This window comes from Branchiostoma lanceolatum, chromosome 3 (genome assembly GCF_035083965.1).
Source record: "Branchiostoma lanceolatum isolate klBraLanc5 chromosome 3, klBraLanc5.hap2, whole genome shotgun sequence".
Lineage (NCBI taxonomy): Eukaryota > Metazoa > Chordata > Leptocardii > Amphioxiformes > Branchiostomatidae > Branchiostoma > Branchiostoma lanceolatum.
In genome coordinates this window covers 17,009,894-17,024,957 of record NC_089724.1, presented here as the reverse complement: position 1 = coordinate 17,024,957, position 15,064 = coordinate 17,009,894, and the positions used below count along the sequence as shown (strand labels likewise).

Below are 15,064 nucleotides of genomic sequence, written 5' to 3'. Positions count from 1 at the left end.
TATTTGTATTGAAGGGTGTTCAGCACCAGGGACAGGTGTGTTTGTGTGTGGATGGTGTTCAGCACCAAGGACAGGTATGTTCATCTGTGTGTGGATGGTATTCAGGGACAGGTGTGTTACCTGTCTGTGGAGAACCGGTGTCTGAAGTATGGGTTTCAAAGGGATGATTTGCAAAGATCAAAGAGTCCACTTTTGACCCAAGCAAGTGGAAAATAAAGTTACTAAGGCTACAAGTTGACAAACAAGACAAGTATCCAGAAACACATTGCATAAGTAATTTTAAGCTCAACTGAAGATTTCTTAAGAGCACCCCAGTTGAAGTTTGTCCAATGGTTTATAATACAACTGCCGCCTAGTCAAGTTCAATGTCAAGTTGCCAATACAATTACGTTTTTGAATTCAGAAAAATATTATCAGCATAACCAGAACACTCTCCTCTAGAGTCGAGTATCCTTTTGAACTGTAAACTGTACTGTTTATCCCCCACCCTCAAAAAATGAACTACACATATTTATCATGCTATTTCATGCAAAGATGAGGCAATCCACAAGCAGATGTAACATACCCTTTTCTTTATTACACATTGTTTTCCTCATATCTGAAGTGGTAAAAAATGTCATCTAAAGGCACTAGACCATCTCAGGCTTCCTCCAGTCTCAGCAGCAGGTTTCACTATAATAACAAATTTCATAGCTGCTTTTACCTAACAGACATGTACAATTACACTGCACAATGTAGTGGGGAGGCCTCACAAAACACAAGTCTTCATTGATTAAACATTCTCTGCATGTCCTAAATTTCATACAAATAATCATCAGTGTTTTGCAATTGACAATTTATAACACTAATCATTTTCTTAGTTCATGGAACACTTAGACCTGTTTCTTCTCATTTTGCAGTAGTTTTATAAAGAGCTTGCACATGCTATGCTGGTAGATTTGCCATCACTGCAGAGATTACCATCAATCAGACGTCAAAAGGATCAAAAATATTTCTTCTGGAGGAATCAGGATAAAACCAATGTGTCCTTTCAGATCATCAATAAAATCAAGTCTGTGTGACCAACATTAGAATCCCAACACAAACATTTAATGCATTTGTAAATCCAGGACTTTCAGCAAATACAATCTGACAATTGACATACGGGCATTGCTGTGACCCAGAGAGTGCATTACAAAAAGCTTTGTAACGTTATACAACTGGGAAAAAAGTAGGAGGTTTGTATTGACAATATTGATGATGGTCCTCCTTAAGTTTGTGTGGCTTTACGTTCAACTTGTACAGCAGCTACAATACAATCCATTGTTAAGGTGTCAGCTCTGGTTCTGACTGTCTCAATCTTAACACTATCTCTATGAATCTTATTACTTTAATCAGGCTTACATACAATCATATGATACAAGTGTATATGAACACAACTTTCACCTTCTACTTTGTGGTGCCAAGGAAAGGGGCAGCTCTAGGAAATAGTGTTACAGTGGTAAAGGTGGGCCTGGAGAGACAGGGCAGTTAGTACTATAACATGCAGAATTATAATACTGACAGTTCATCTGTGTTGGAACATACTATCATAGGAAAAAACTTTCTTCTAACACAACACATACATCAGGGCACATCACCCTCCATTTACCTTCTCCCTGCTGCTTAAGCACAGAAGCAAGACAAATTTGGTGCTAAACAGCTGCCTTAGCAAGCTGAAGGTCAAAATGACGTTCTTGTATAGATCTAGGATTTCAACCACCTTTGACACAGAGGTCATGTCATCCTTCTAAAAAGTGACATGTACTCAGCAATGCAGGTTTCCTGAGTGAGACCAGAAAACTCGTAAAAATTCAGTAAGTCAATCTTTTGCATTGGAAGAAAGCTTGTTATTTATACAATGCATGCTTATATTATATCATATTCAAGATCCAGGGTCAAGATTAGTAAATTACATTGTTAAAACTAATTCTTGCCTGGTCCCCGTCTTCTGTACATCTATGGCTCCCTACAGAGCGACCTTAAGCTCTACACCAATGCAATGATGATACACACTGTACACATGTACATGCACATGACCCTAGAACACTTCTTTGTTACGAATAAGTCATTACCATGCAATTTCCAGCTATCTCTGCACATCCACATGAAATTTGTTACCAGTACAAACCACTACTGAAATCTTCCTGTTCCGACTGTACAAATTTGAGAAAAAATTACAAGTTTTCCACATACTGATTGTCATTATCAAATTGCATCAGACATATTGACACAGTTTTGTACAAGTCTGTCCTATATAAATCTTCACATTTAGTCTTGTATAGAAACATTATTTAGTACTCTGAGATAATTAGAAGCAAACCTTGAGAAGTTTAAGAATATCAATTGAACTTCTAAACTTCAATTCCTGGTTAACTTTCCACAAAAACGAGATTACAAGAAAAAAGCATACAACAAATTTTAAAGATGATTTTCAAATATTCATAAAATATACATTTACACCAACATTCATTATATGCAAAAGCAAAAGCCTATTATAGACTAAGTATATAAATCTCTTAGTAGTCTATAGATGTGGCTTGGACTTCAGTCATAAAGCAGCAAAACATACAGAAGGGAGCAAGATCCTAGGAATTCTGGGAATTGAGTGAACAAAATCAGTTTAAACTGAGAAATTCCTACAAATCTGTAACTGAAAAAAGTGTGAAGCACACATTTTCATTTTTCACCTTAGTCTGGGTAAAAACATTTTGAAAAATTACTGACAAGCCTATAAACTTAATTGTTAATGTTAGTGGTCCTTGTTTAAATCCCTCTCTAAATACAATTTTCCATCTACAAGTAAAAAGTAAAATTGTAAATACAAATGTATAGAGAACAACAGAATTCACATATTTACACCAGTAACAATAGTCAACTGAGGTTTTACTTATCTTACTGTGTTAAATCTTGAGTATCCCTGGAAATCAGCACAAGTTGAACCTTGTCTTTGCAGCAGCTGGAAACTGAATGAGCCAGACAAATGCAGCCAGAATAACTTCCACACATTGGACTGATTTTCATACATGACATCCTCAATAGACCGAATGTGAGAGTGTAGTGTTCTCCAGACCTTAGTCTTCAGCAAGGTCATATGTGGTTGGGAGTTGGTCGGCTAGGTTGCCTAAGTTTTTATAATTTTTATAAGTCGTCAGCGCCAGCCAGCTATAGATGTGAAAAATCAAAGTGGGGAAAGTCAAATTCTGGATGCAAACAGAGGAGCGAACTGGAGTTAGAATAAGATGCATTCCAGGCTACTCCCAACCCAGCACAGACCTTGGTTAACGTTGGGGAGTGGTCAGGAGCAAAGTCGTGGGAAGGTCATGAAAGTGTGACAGGGCTTTAAACTAAAGAAAACAAAGTAAATTCACTTGTTTACAACTTTCATTTTTTGACAGTGAACATTCTCTCATTTTGCAGTCGTTCTGCACAAGGACAAGGATTTATTTCTTGGTTTGCCACAACTTGGCAAGCTGGCATATTGTGCATTCTCAGATGTCATCTATAAAATCAAGTTTACAGTTTAAAATGTGTGGGCTGATGAGTGTACGTTTTGCCTGACATACTGGGCAGTGTGGTCAGAACACAAAGGATAAACATCACAAACCAATAATACATATTTCATACACATAACTGGCTAGTATATTACCTGTTCATACAATCTAAATACAGACGTAAGGACAATATATGCTGCCAATAGATATAGTAATAAAAGTGAACCAAACAAGGTACTTCATTTTGTTGTTTATGATGTGAAATATACAGCCTTGTGATTTCTATCTTATTTCCGATCTTCATTTAAGTCCCAGAATTATCAGTTATGATAAAACTGCATTTGCATGGACAGACATACATGTACATTTGTTATTACGAAATATTCAATGTTTTTATCCACAAGAGCCAGATTCATTCTATGGACCACTGATTGCACCACATGAAAACAGTATCTCCATCTTTATGTTAAAAGACACAGACTGTACATTTCATTATACAATATTGCAAGATAAGGTCAGAGAACATACATAGATTCCTTATCATGTAAATTGTTAGGGTTACTAACAACTGAAGGTACAAACACAGAAAACTTGTTCTGGTGAACACACACATTGTTATGCCATTGATTCATCTTGAGAAGGTGGGGGCCACCTGTTGGCTAGCTTTTTGGGGTGGGAGACAGCTACGTCAGGTGTAGCCTTCAGGTAGACTGGTCTGGAGGGCACACCTGGTTTACTGGGGACCTGTGGTTTGTCTGCCGCTGGTTTAGGGGGAGGAGCCTGCCTGGGTGGGGGCAGCCTGGAGCTGGGAGGTATCACGGTGGAGGGGAGTTTGGGTGCTAGGGGTAAAGATGCTGCTGGTGGGGGTGGAGCAGGTTGTGGAGGTCGTGACCCTTGACCTGGAGGGGGTGGAGCTGCCTGGGGAGGTCGTAACCCTTGAACTGGGGGCTTGGATGATGGTGGTGGAGGTCTTGACACTTGACCTGGAGGTTTGGAAGATGGTGGTGGAGGGCGTGACCCCTGACCTGGAGGCGGGGGTCGTGACACCGGACCCTTAGGCGGCGGAGGTCGGCTGGCCGGCGGGCCTTTGTTTTGGCCGGGTGGTTTCACAGGATGGAGAGACGGTCTCAACCAAGAGGTGTCCGACTTGGGGGCCTGTAAGACCTGACCTTTTGTGACCTGACCCTTGGGCACAGAAGCCCGTGGGGGAGGGGGGCGGTTGGGTGGTGCAGTGGGTATGGTGTACGTGGGTGCAGTGATATTTGCCCTCCTGTTGTTAAACTTGACACTAGGTCGGGATGCTCCCCCTCCTGAGGCTGTTTCCCTGGGGAAGAAAAGACGTCTGTCAGGAGGACATGTGGAAGGCTGGAAAATACATGATTCCCTTACAAATCTTGTCTTGAGTAAAATTCCTTAAAAGGGACTGTCACTTAACCTTCCTCAATATAATGTAGGTGACTTAGAACTAATAACATTGCCTCAACTTAGCTCACCCCATGATACCAATAAAAGTTTTAGAAAAATGAAAAAAAGATCTTAAAAGGAAAGATTATCAAAGTAGTACAAAGATTGTATCATTATGCTTACACTGTTCCATAAACTTCAACTCAAACTAATTAGACACTTCACAACCTTTAATAAACATTCAGTAGAAAAGAAGCCATAAAGAATCTGTAGGACTCCAGTTAAGAAATGCTGTTTTCCATACTTGTACTTCTTGCCCTTGTAGTTTTGCATCTTGGCTCTGATCTTGTCTCGGAAGAACCAGCAGAGGAAGATGCTGATGCCGGTGGCTGGGAAGATGAAGAGGAACAGGACCAGTAGCACGATCGTCAGCGTCTTGTCTCCTATAATATGGGCCAAGAAATGGATCTTTAACATCAACATGAAACAACACTGAAAGCTTTTAAGCTACTGGGCTGCAACAAACCTATTAGTAAGTATATCAAGAAGGAATACCTGTTTAAGAGTCTGTTAAACAACTGTGAAATCTTAGCAGAGATCTGCTGAAGAACAAGAATTGGCTTGATATACATGAAGTTGCCCAGTCCAACTGTTTCCTTAATGGGTTTTTTTCTTAGAACCTTTAGGATTATGAAGAAAACAACTTGCCATAACAGAGGTTGACAAAGAACAGTGACTTACATGGGGCAAGATGTAGTCATTCAGCAACAAACAATGAACACAGGAAGAAAAACACAGTAACAAAGACAACAGCAACCCTACAGCAGCCATGCTCTCCTGACCAGCAAGACTGACTAGTCAAGGGAAGCATGACCATTGCTCTAGTGTTCAGGTCATGTTAGTGAGCACAGCACACATTTAGGGAGGAATCTGGCCATGGGTTTAAGGAGATGCCATTTTAGATCAGACATTATGCCTGATGTCGCCTGACATCAAGCACATTGGTATAGAATTTGTTTGGTTAGTATTTTAAGAAAGAGCGGGTGTAAAACGTCTTAGTCAGCAAAGTCAGCAAGGCAAGCTGGAGCAGCCAACATGTTAGTCCCACTGCGTGGAATGACTTCTGATGGAGAAGGAAGTCTGGTGGCTGTTCTAGAAAAAAACGTCTGAACTACTGCTGTCAAATAACACGGTAATACCTAACGCCACAGGTAACAACCGTACGCCAGGACCAGCTAGACCACTATTGACACTCTCCCGACACCGAACGGGAATACGTCAGACGTACGGACCCAGCCGGCGTGTGTGGATAGGTCAGGCAGGGTGAGGAAGGTGGTGAGGTGTGTCCCGCTTCTGACATGACGAGCGGGACTGGGATTCAGGGAGAACAGCGAGCAATCAACAGCAATCATGTGATCAGCATGCATGAGTGATTGGAGGTTAGAGGTCAGACAAACAGTGGACATTGGGGGAAGCATACGTCTGGCATACTGTACTATGTAGCAGTGTGAAATGATTATTGGACAAACACACAAAATATTTCAAACTACAGTAATCAAAAACAGCAGTAAGATTTCTCAATGTATCTTTTTCTACTCTTTAAGAAAGTTTAGCATGTAACCTCAAAATCTTGTGTTATGGCTTCTAAAATTGAGAACCTTCGCTTTAATAAAGGTCTACGCTAGGTAATACTCAAGTTTATATAATGTTTCTTTCAAGAAAATTTATATTTTCTTTAAAAAAAAGACAGTTGTCCTTTTTCAAAACTTGTGATCTTGTATAAAGGGATGTGTAGATGGTTTGCAAGGACAAAAAAATGTATTTCCAACACGCAAATTAAGTACTAGGTACCTTGACAGCAAGCTGAAAGGCAATTTTGAATCATTAGAGTTTGATTCAAACAAAGCAAGTTATCAAAGCCAGCAGGATTGGAGGGGGTACACTTCTCTCATCTCTGCATAAAAACCTTACGTTTGTCTTTACCAATATCATCACATGTAGAAAACATTATAGACTGCACATTCAAGGTAAATCTATTAGTTTCCTGTCAGTTTCATTATAACCTAAGAAAGCTGGTGCAAGGGAAAGTCATTAAGCGCTTTTTACAAATATGCGTACATACATGTAACATCTATGTAACAACAAATTTGCAACGTAAACAGGCAACAATACTGACCTCTACTGGCTACAACATATTTGTAATATATATATATATATATAAGTCAAGTCATATATATATAGACATAACATTATATATTCTACATACATAGAGCTGTAAATTACAAAAGTCACATACATTTTACATTTGTGTATACAAACAGATAATACATTGTACATAAACACACACACGGCTCTATGGGGGTAGCAAAATCCACCTTTTATTCCTTTCACCCTACAGTCATCTTTGTACACACTCATAGTCTAACTTGGTGAAAACAGAACATTACTTTTCAGTCAGAGGTCAAAGTCAGTCATTTTTCAAAAACAAAGCTGTACAAGTGACCACCTCCACCTAAGGACCACCTGGCCACTATGTAACCACTTTTGGTGGTCCGTTAGTCCCATTGACAGACACAATAAGAATCCTGCCTGCAGTGACCACTTGTCCACACAGACCAGATTTGATAAGTCTCCTGAGTTGTCTTCTTGGGCAGTTTTGACTGTATATAGATTGAATGAAGTCAAGAAAATGCCTTTCCGAAAAGAAAATGGTATGCATACAGTTCTTCAAATACTGTAAATGCATTTAAGTTCGCGTGGTTTTTATTTTGCAATAGGGAGAAAATGGAGTGTTCGCTGTGGTTTTAAGTTGGAGGTTGGAACAATAGTAGCGCTACAGTCATAGCTGGGCAAAAAGTTTTGCGGTGGTTTTAAGTTCGCCCTGAAGAGCTCACCGCGAAAACCGCGAACATAAAACCACTGCAAACATTTCTGCATTTACAGTATGTTAAACCATTTTTAGACCCATGCAACACAAGGAGAGATACATACTGTGAGTGGGCTGTACCGGACCACTGTCCACACTGCCTCCATGGCCGGTGATGTTACAGTAGGGAGGAGCCCAGCCGGGGTCGCAGTGACAGTGGTGGTTACTGTTACATACCTGCAAATTAACAACAATCAACTTAGAAATGCTCTCATTGGTTCAGTCACTACCATGGAGTCATGGGAGGTATGTCCAGATATATTTAGAGGTCATAGTTCAGGGGTTATGGTTAGTGATGGAAGGAACTGTAGAAACTGTGAAAAGATGAAATGAAGAGTTGATGGAGACTAAAAAATCTCTTCCCTCAACCTTTGATGAAGGAAATCCTACACCCCTTTCTGATATCCTCCTTTCATTTCATATCTGTTTTCCAAATTCCAAATGTATTGTATTGTTTTATTGTTGCTACTACACACTGTACTTTGCAAATCAAGTGATACGCGGTGCATCATTTTAACACCATTGTGATTTCTTCAATCAAGAAGCTCACTACACAGCTACTTTTAACTTAAGACATGATTGGGAATCATTTCTTTGGTTTACTTTTGCAAGAAGACATATTTACAACGGGACATGAAGACAGCACATATTGGTCCAGACACCACTCACACCCCGGGTTCACCTCACAGATCTGAGGAAATGGTTCACATCACTGGTCATCTAAACACACTGCACTCATTTATATGTGTCAAAGTCAAACCATTATGTGTGATTTGAAAGAGTCAGTGTGTCAAAACATTTTCATATAACATACTGCACTCATTTACATATGCCTGATCAAACCTATAGATGTGATTTTTAAGTCAGTGGGTCAAAACATTTTCACTAAACACACTGCACTCATGATGTATCAAAGCAGGGCTCTAGCCAGCCTGAAATTTAATCCCGTAAGCCCCAAATTTTGGTCAAAACCAAACATATCGAGCGCCGAAGGCGCGAGGCGTCGCGCCGTAGGCGCGACAATTTTAGGGGGGTCCGGGGGTATTCCCCCCCGGGAAATTTTGAAATCTAGACCCTCTGAAACACTATCTCCAGCATTTTGAGGGGCAAGTTTTGCTTATTTACTTGACAAATATACACGTGAATTAAGTCGGCAGAAATAAAACATTTTCAACACCGGTCCCGGTTGCGCCCTGTACTAAATATAGTAGGAAATGAGACACCCTACTTTGGACAGAACGCCCTAAAGACGTTCAATATTTTCCTTCCATGTTTTCCATGGACGATTTCTCCGGTAACTTCCACTTGATTTGATCAAAATTCGTCGATTCAAGTCTTCAAACAGCCCCATCGTCGCACCAAATATCAATTTCCGATAAAAACTCGCGGATTCGCGCTTCAACATCTCGTGAACCGCGAGACTTGTATGTCATTGGTCCATTTTCCGTGACGTGGCGTGAACGAACGCTGTTATTGGTAGATAATATCTGATTCTGTGGTTTCAAACTCTCAACACCAGTTTTCGCGGGAAGAAGGTGTGTGTAACTCGGCGTAAAACTTTAACAATGTTACGCAGAAAATACGGAAAGCCTGGTAACTACCGGAGTATTTTTTTGTGTGGCTATAATTGGCGGTGAACCGGCGAAAACAGCAGAAAAAACGTCAGCCCGATGCGACCGGGCACTTCTAGTGGGGAGGGGGGCGCACGACGCTGATTTTCTCTTAGCCCAAGAACCACTGGCAACCTCCGCGCCTCCGTTTGTCTGCTATAAAGCCACCTTGGGGTTGTCACCTGTCGCCGGCGGAAGATAAAAATGGCCTGAATCGACTTCGCTTCAAACTTCCGCTTCTTTTTTGGAGATCATTGCAAAAGTTTAAGCCCTGTCTATATCTTTTCTCCCGATTTTTGTCCGTCAAGGTTTACGGATTGGTTTTGATTTTTTTCCGTAACACGCAGCAAAGTGCCGTAAATTTACGGCAAAACTGGCGCTGGCTAGAGCCCTGTATCAAAGTCAAACCTTTACATGTGATCAGTGTCAGTGTTTCAAAACATTTTCACTGGTATCCTTTAAAACATTAGATTTTACATCCCTAATTCTAACAAAAAAGTTACCCAAGACTGACTTGAAGTGATTACCTTAATTGTATTATTCTATTCAATATGTCATTTGTAAATTCATTTGTCACCATTCTTTACAATCAGGATTAGTTCATTTTAACTGGTTGCTAGTTAATGCATTTGTACTTAGATCAGCTTGATTTTACATTACTCTGGCTAACTAACAATCAATACACTACAAGAAATTTTGAAAATCAGAAGTATTATGACTCTATCTTTACTCTTGATTTGCATCTAACTTGAATATTGTGCCTTAATTTCAGTATTTAAATTTGCTAGCAGATGTTTGAAAAGGAAAATTGAACATTACATCCTCCAGAGTGTTGTTACAGGTGGGGGGAATGTACCCCTGGTCACAGTGGCACATATTGTACTCGTTACACACCTGGGGGTAACATGGGATACAAGTGTGAAACCAGTAAGGTGATGTTACATGCACATCCCCCAGAATGTCATGTCACACCCAGTAGCATGACGTTCCTCCCTGTAGCATGATGTTCCACCTTGTAGTGCAATTTGATGCTACACCATGCAGTGTGTTGTTACAAATACAGGGTTACATCCCAGAAAGTCATGCCACACCCAGTAGTATAATGGAGCTTCTTGTGCTATATTTCATTACACCTTGCAATGAAATGTTACATTGTGCTATTTGATGTTATACCCTGCAGTGTGTTGTTGCAACATACAGGGTGATGTTAAATCATGTTTTAACATACTCTGTTGCTCCCACTGTGTAACATCACCTAACTAACTAGCAGGTGGAATGTAATATGATGAGCCAGAGTTTGTGAGGAAGATGTGGTAAGGTTTGATGGGAATAGAGACAGAAAGGAAAAGGTGAGCTTTTTTAAAAGACATCCAATACTCTAACAAGCATAACTTTCTATTGGTGGTATATGTAATTTAGACATGCAGGATTCGAAATCTTTTTTTTCACAGGTGCAGTTAACATTGAAAATCACCTGCTCTTGGCAAGTTTTACCTGCACCATTAAGACTTCAGGAAGTATGAATCACATTGAAAACATTTAAGAAAACATTGTTATTATTTCTTTTGCATTTTATATTAGGTGGCATCAGTCAATACAGCAAACAAAATCCACACACACTTATATATAAAGCCAGTAGATTAACTCGTGCAGGTAATGTAAGAAATATTTACACAGCTCCATTGAGACTTACCCCATGGCCACTACAGTTGCAGGGTTTAATTCCTATGTCGACAATCCTCATCTCCTGGCACTGCCGGTTGTAGCAGATCTGGAGTGGTGCAGAGAGACAGGTACATTATTTTGAAACCTGAACATCACATCACCCTTAGGGGCTGTCTCTAAGACAGCTGCACCTGTGCACGCAGAAACCATAATCATAATCGCTCCACAGTGCCAAACGAAGGACAATAAGTCTAATTTTTCAACATGTGCGGCATCAAAACTTATTTCTAATCCATGCAAAGCTTCAAGACAATGGTTTGCTGCACCCAATGACAAAACATTTAAAAAAAACACTTCAAAAAACTCAAACCATGGAGCACAATCTGGAATCAGTTCTACATACACAATGTAGGAAATATTCTCAACATTATTGGATACAGGGATTTAAAACAAATTAAACAAAAAAGGCATTCTACCCACCTTGCCTTCCCCGCACTTTGTCCCAGTCAGGACCAGTCCGGGATCGGGCATGTCGTCTCCGAGATCGATGTACGCGCCCCTGCACGTGATCATCTCGCCTTCCCATGGGATCTTACTCTCGATGGTTGCAGCGTTAGAACCAATGATGGGGTACACGGTCCCACCTTGGCACTGCAGCTTTCCACACTTGATGTCACTGGAGGACAGAAAGGCACGGGTTTTACCAAAGCACTCAGAGAGTACGAACCTCTGCCGAACACCTCTTGTTGTCTCATTCATAGGAATCCTGTGCTTGTGATGTGTTGCTGTAAATGAAAATGTAAATTAAAAAGAAGCTGCTAGGGTGCCAAAAATGTTACTGCTAATTGTGTTTCTGCATCATGAAGAAGGAAATGTTTCTGCTGATGTTTCTGAGTATCATGAGAAGTGCCATGGTGTCGTTGATGATATTTCAGTACCATGAAAAGGTAAATATCATTGTTGATAGAATTCTATTACCATGCAAAAAAGCAATGTTACAGCTAATGGTGTTTCAGTACCATGAAAAGTGCTGCTGATGGTGTTCCAGTACCATGAAAAGTGCTGCTGATGGTGTTACAGTACCATGAAAAGTGCTGCTGATGGTGTTTCAGTACCATGAAAAGTGCTGCTGATGGTGTTTCAGCACCATGAAAAGTGTACTGATACGGTGGATGATGTTTCAGTACTATGAAAAGTGCCATGGTACTGCTGATGGTGTACCATGAAAAGTGCCACAGTGCTGCTAATGGTGTTTCAGCACCATGAAAAGTGCCATAGGCTTAACTCACATCTCATCACATGGAATGTACTGGTCATTCTCATCCTTCCCACAGTTGCCGTACACGTCTCCTTTTGTGTTGATGAGACTGTAGCAAACATCCTCCGCTACTTCTCCAGCTGAGGCAACAAAGCAACAACTCTTACAGATTGTCAAACAATAACTTTCCCACTTAGAAAAAAGTGCTAAATGACAGTCGCTTCTATTTCTAAAGAAATCAGACTTGAAGTTTTTAAAATTTTTAGACAACATAGTGTTTAACGATGGATGCTGTTTCAATTTAGATTCTGAAACAAGTTGAAACACAAGGCATCCAGTGTGAAACCAACTTTCCACACAGAAAAATCTGCATTCAATGGTACATGGTTTTTTTATTACATATATATTTGAAACCTATACAGGTCTGGTACATTACAGAATCATTCAGGTTGGACCAACTTTTTGCTTGTCTCTATCACAAGAAACTCTTACCATCGCCCCATGTCTCCTTGCACTGTGCCTCGTGGGTCAGGCAGGCTCCATTAAAACAGTAACCCTAGTGAGGGGTGGGAGAGAGAAGGTGAAGCTGCTATTAGATTTCAAACAGAACCTTCTAAAAAGATTTTGATGACAGAAAATGTACATACTGTATCATAATGTTATCACACAAGAAATACACACAAGAAATTAAAATCAGATTCTGTATCTGTATTTTCAGAATCCAGCTAGGAGAATCTCTCTCTGATGTAACACAACATCACAACAAATGACATGTCACAACTGCACTCCTAATGACTGCATTGAAATTAATAAATCTAGCACACAAGACTCACCTCTTCATACAAACAGTCGTACCCGTCCTGTATAAACACGTTGGGAGGACACTGAAAGTGTAAACACACCAAAAATGATCAGTCACCTGAACATCACATCTGCTTGGAAGTACACTTTAAAACTTGTCACATGTCCCCTCTAAAGGAAAGCATTCTTTTCATGTGCCTTATGCTGGAGATCTGACACTAGATTATACACATTTACACATTCAGGAACAACACGACAGATCAATCAACCCTGGTAAGATCTCTCCAGGAGCTGCAGTTTATTGTGATATTACTAGGGGGCATAAGGAAGCTACTGCCCATACTGTATAATAAGATGTTGACACAGAGTATACTTACATGTGGGGAAGTTCCAGTGCAGTACTCGGGAAGGTCACAGTCCCCAAGGTCGTCCCTGCAGAGTGTCCCAGCAGACACCAGCTGGCAGCCCTCGCAGCACAGTCCGATGGCACAGGTGGCGTTCTCTTGTAGGGTACAGGTGCTTGGGTCACAGCATGGGCTAGTACACTCCTGCAGGGAAGGGGGTGCAATTTGTAATTGATAAGAGAGCTCAAGAGCTAGCACGAACTAGGACTTAGAGAGCTGATTTGGTTTTGATACTTAGCTGTACAAAGAAATTTCTATCTTTGTATTTGTACTTTGTAGGTATTGCTTTTATGTTTTCATGCATTGTGACTTAAACAATCAAAGCAGCTAGGAAGAACAATAAATCAACATGTACATGTAACATCAATGAGTCCTGGAGATAATCATATTATTGATAACAAGGTTTCTAGACGATGGTGGGGGGAAAAAGCAACCCACATCCACGGTTCCGCAGTCGCAATCCTCGCCCTCCTCCAGATACCCGTTCCCGCACACGGGCCCGCCATACAACTGGTCGGGGTTGGGCAGGTTGTACAGGCACGCTCCGACGCCCTTCAGGAGCGCGTTCTGCAGGTCTGTAGAGCTACAGGAGGAGAACACTGCTGCCGGCTGGGACCTGGACAGCACAAAACTCATCAGTCATGACATCTGGACATAGCCTGAGTCAGTGAATGTACTGGACAGGTGAAGGGGGAATATGATAGCCCTGGAACTAACTAGGATGACACTCAAGCTAATCTGGACAGGGCAGGGTTCTACATATTAGCCACCTCAGCTCCGAATGTTCTGGTGTAAGTTGATCTAATTTTGTCCAATGATCAGACCATGTGAAAATGCCTGTCAGGACGACAGAATGGCTAGCATTTTTGTTAGCCCATAGCAACACGGGAGAGGATAAGTTAGTAGTAAGTACAGCAACACGGGAGAGGATAAGTTAGTAGTAAGTACAGCAACACTGGCTAGAGCCCCTGGAAAAGGCATACAAGTTTCTTGATGATTGGCATTGATAAACTCCAGTGTGCAAGCCGTATGAGGAATGCCCACCCACCCTGCCGCCGGCTCCATCACACAGCCGCCCTCCTGGTAGCTGGCGCTACAAGCACAGCCGCGGTCGCTCGTGTCGTGGTTCATGCCCAGGTTGTGACCCATCTCGTGCGCCATCGTGGACGCCACAGCCGCCGCATGGACCCCATGGTCCTGGAGTGTCAGAGGAACATTCTGACGTGTCCACATTTTTACTTATGGTGCATGTGTATTTATAGGTTTAAGCAAAATCCAGTCTTGATTTATTCCCTTTTTTTTCTGTTAACATGTGAAGGTAAACAAACAAAGCTAAATCTAACTTTGGACACATTTTCTTCTTAAAGCACAGACCACAATATTGCAAATGTAATAAATGCACTGTATGGTATCAAATACATTATATCAATCCTTAGGTGCACCTAGTGTCCTTGAAGCTCTTTTTTTCATTATTGACGACTACT

General features: G+C 41.0%; 1 protein-coding gene across 3 annotated transcripts in view; it reads right to left on the bottom strand.

Moving 5' to 3' along the window:
• Window positions 1-557: 557 nt before the first annotated feature.
• Window positions 558-15,064, bottom strand: part of LOC136430671 (disintegrin and metalloproteinase domain-containing protein 12-like) — a 57,908-nt gene continuing 43,401 nt past the window's right edge. Inside the window, exons 12-24 of one of the 3 annotated variants that reach the window (XM_066421465.1) lie at window positions 14,629-14,777; window positions 14,019-14,196; window positions 13,554-13,724; window positions 13,209-13,259; window positions 12,868-12,931; window positions 12,407-12,515; window positions 11,598-11,793; window positions 11,146-11,223; window positions 10,272-10,346; window positions 8,468-8,533; window positions 7,908-8,019; window positions 5,221-5,359; window positions 558-4,836 (exon numbers count right to left, since the gene is read on the bottom strand). In XM_066421465.1, coding sequence (XP_066277562.1) covers window positions 4,128-4,836; window positions 5,221-5,359; window positions 7,908-8,019; window positions 8,468-8,533; window positions 10,272-10,346; window positions 11,146-11,223; window positions 11,598-11,793; window positions 12,407-12,515; window positions 12,868-12,931; window positions 13,209-13,259; window positions 13,554-13,724; window positions 14,019-14,196; window positions 14,629-14,777 — 2,097 coding nt within the window. In that variant the 3' untranslated portion in view covers window positions 558-4,127. Of the gene's footprint in view, window positions 4,837-5,220; window positions 5,360-6,115; window positions 6,288-7,907; window positions 8,020-8,467; window positions 8,534-10,271; window positions 10,347-11,145; window positions 11,224-11,597; window positions 11,794-12,406; window positions 12,516-12,867; window positions 12,932-13,208; window positions 13,260-13,553; window positions 13,725-14,018; window positions 14,197-14,628; window positions 14,778-15,064 lie in introns of those variants that run through there. The other 2 variants (XM_066421467.1, XM_066421466.1) reach the window with 2 other exon arrangements.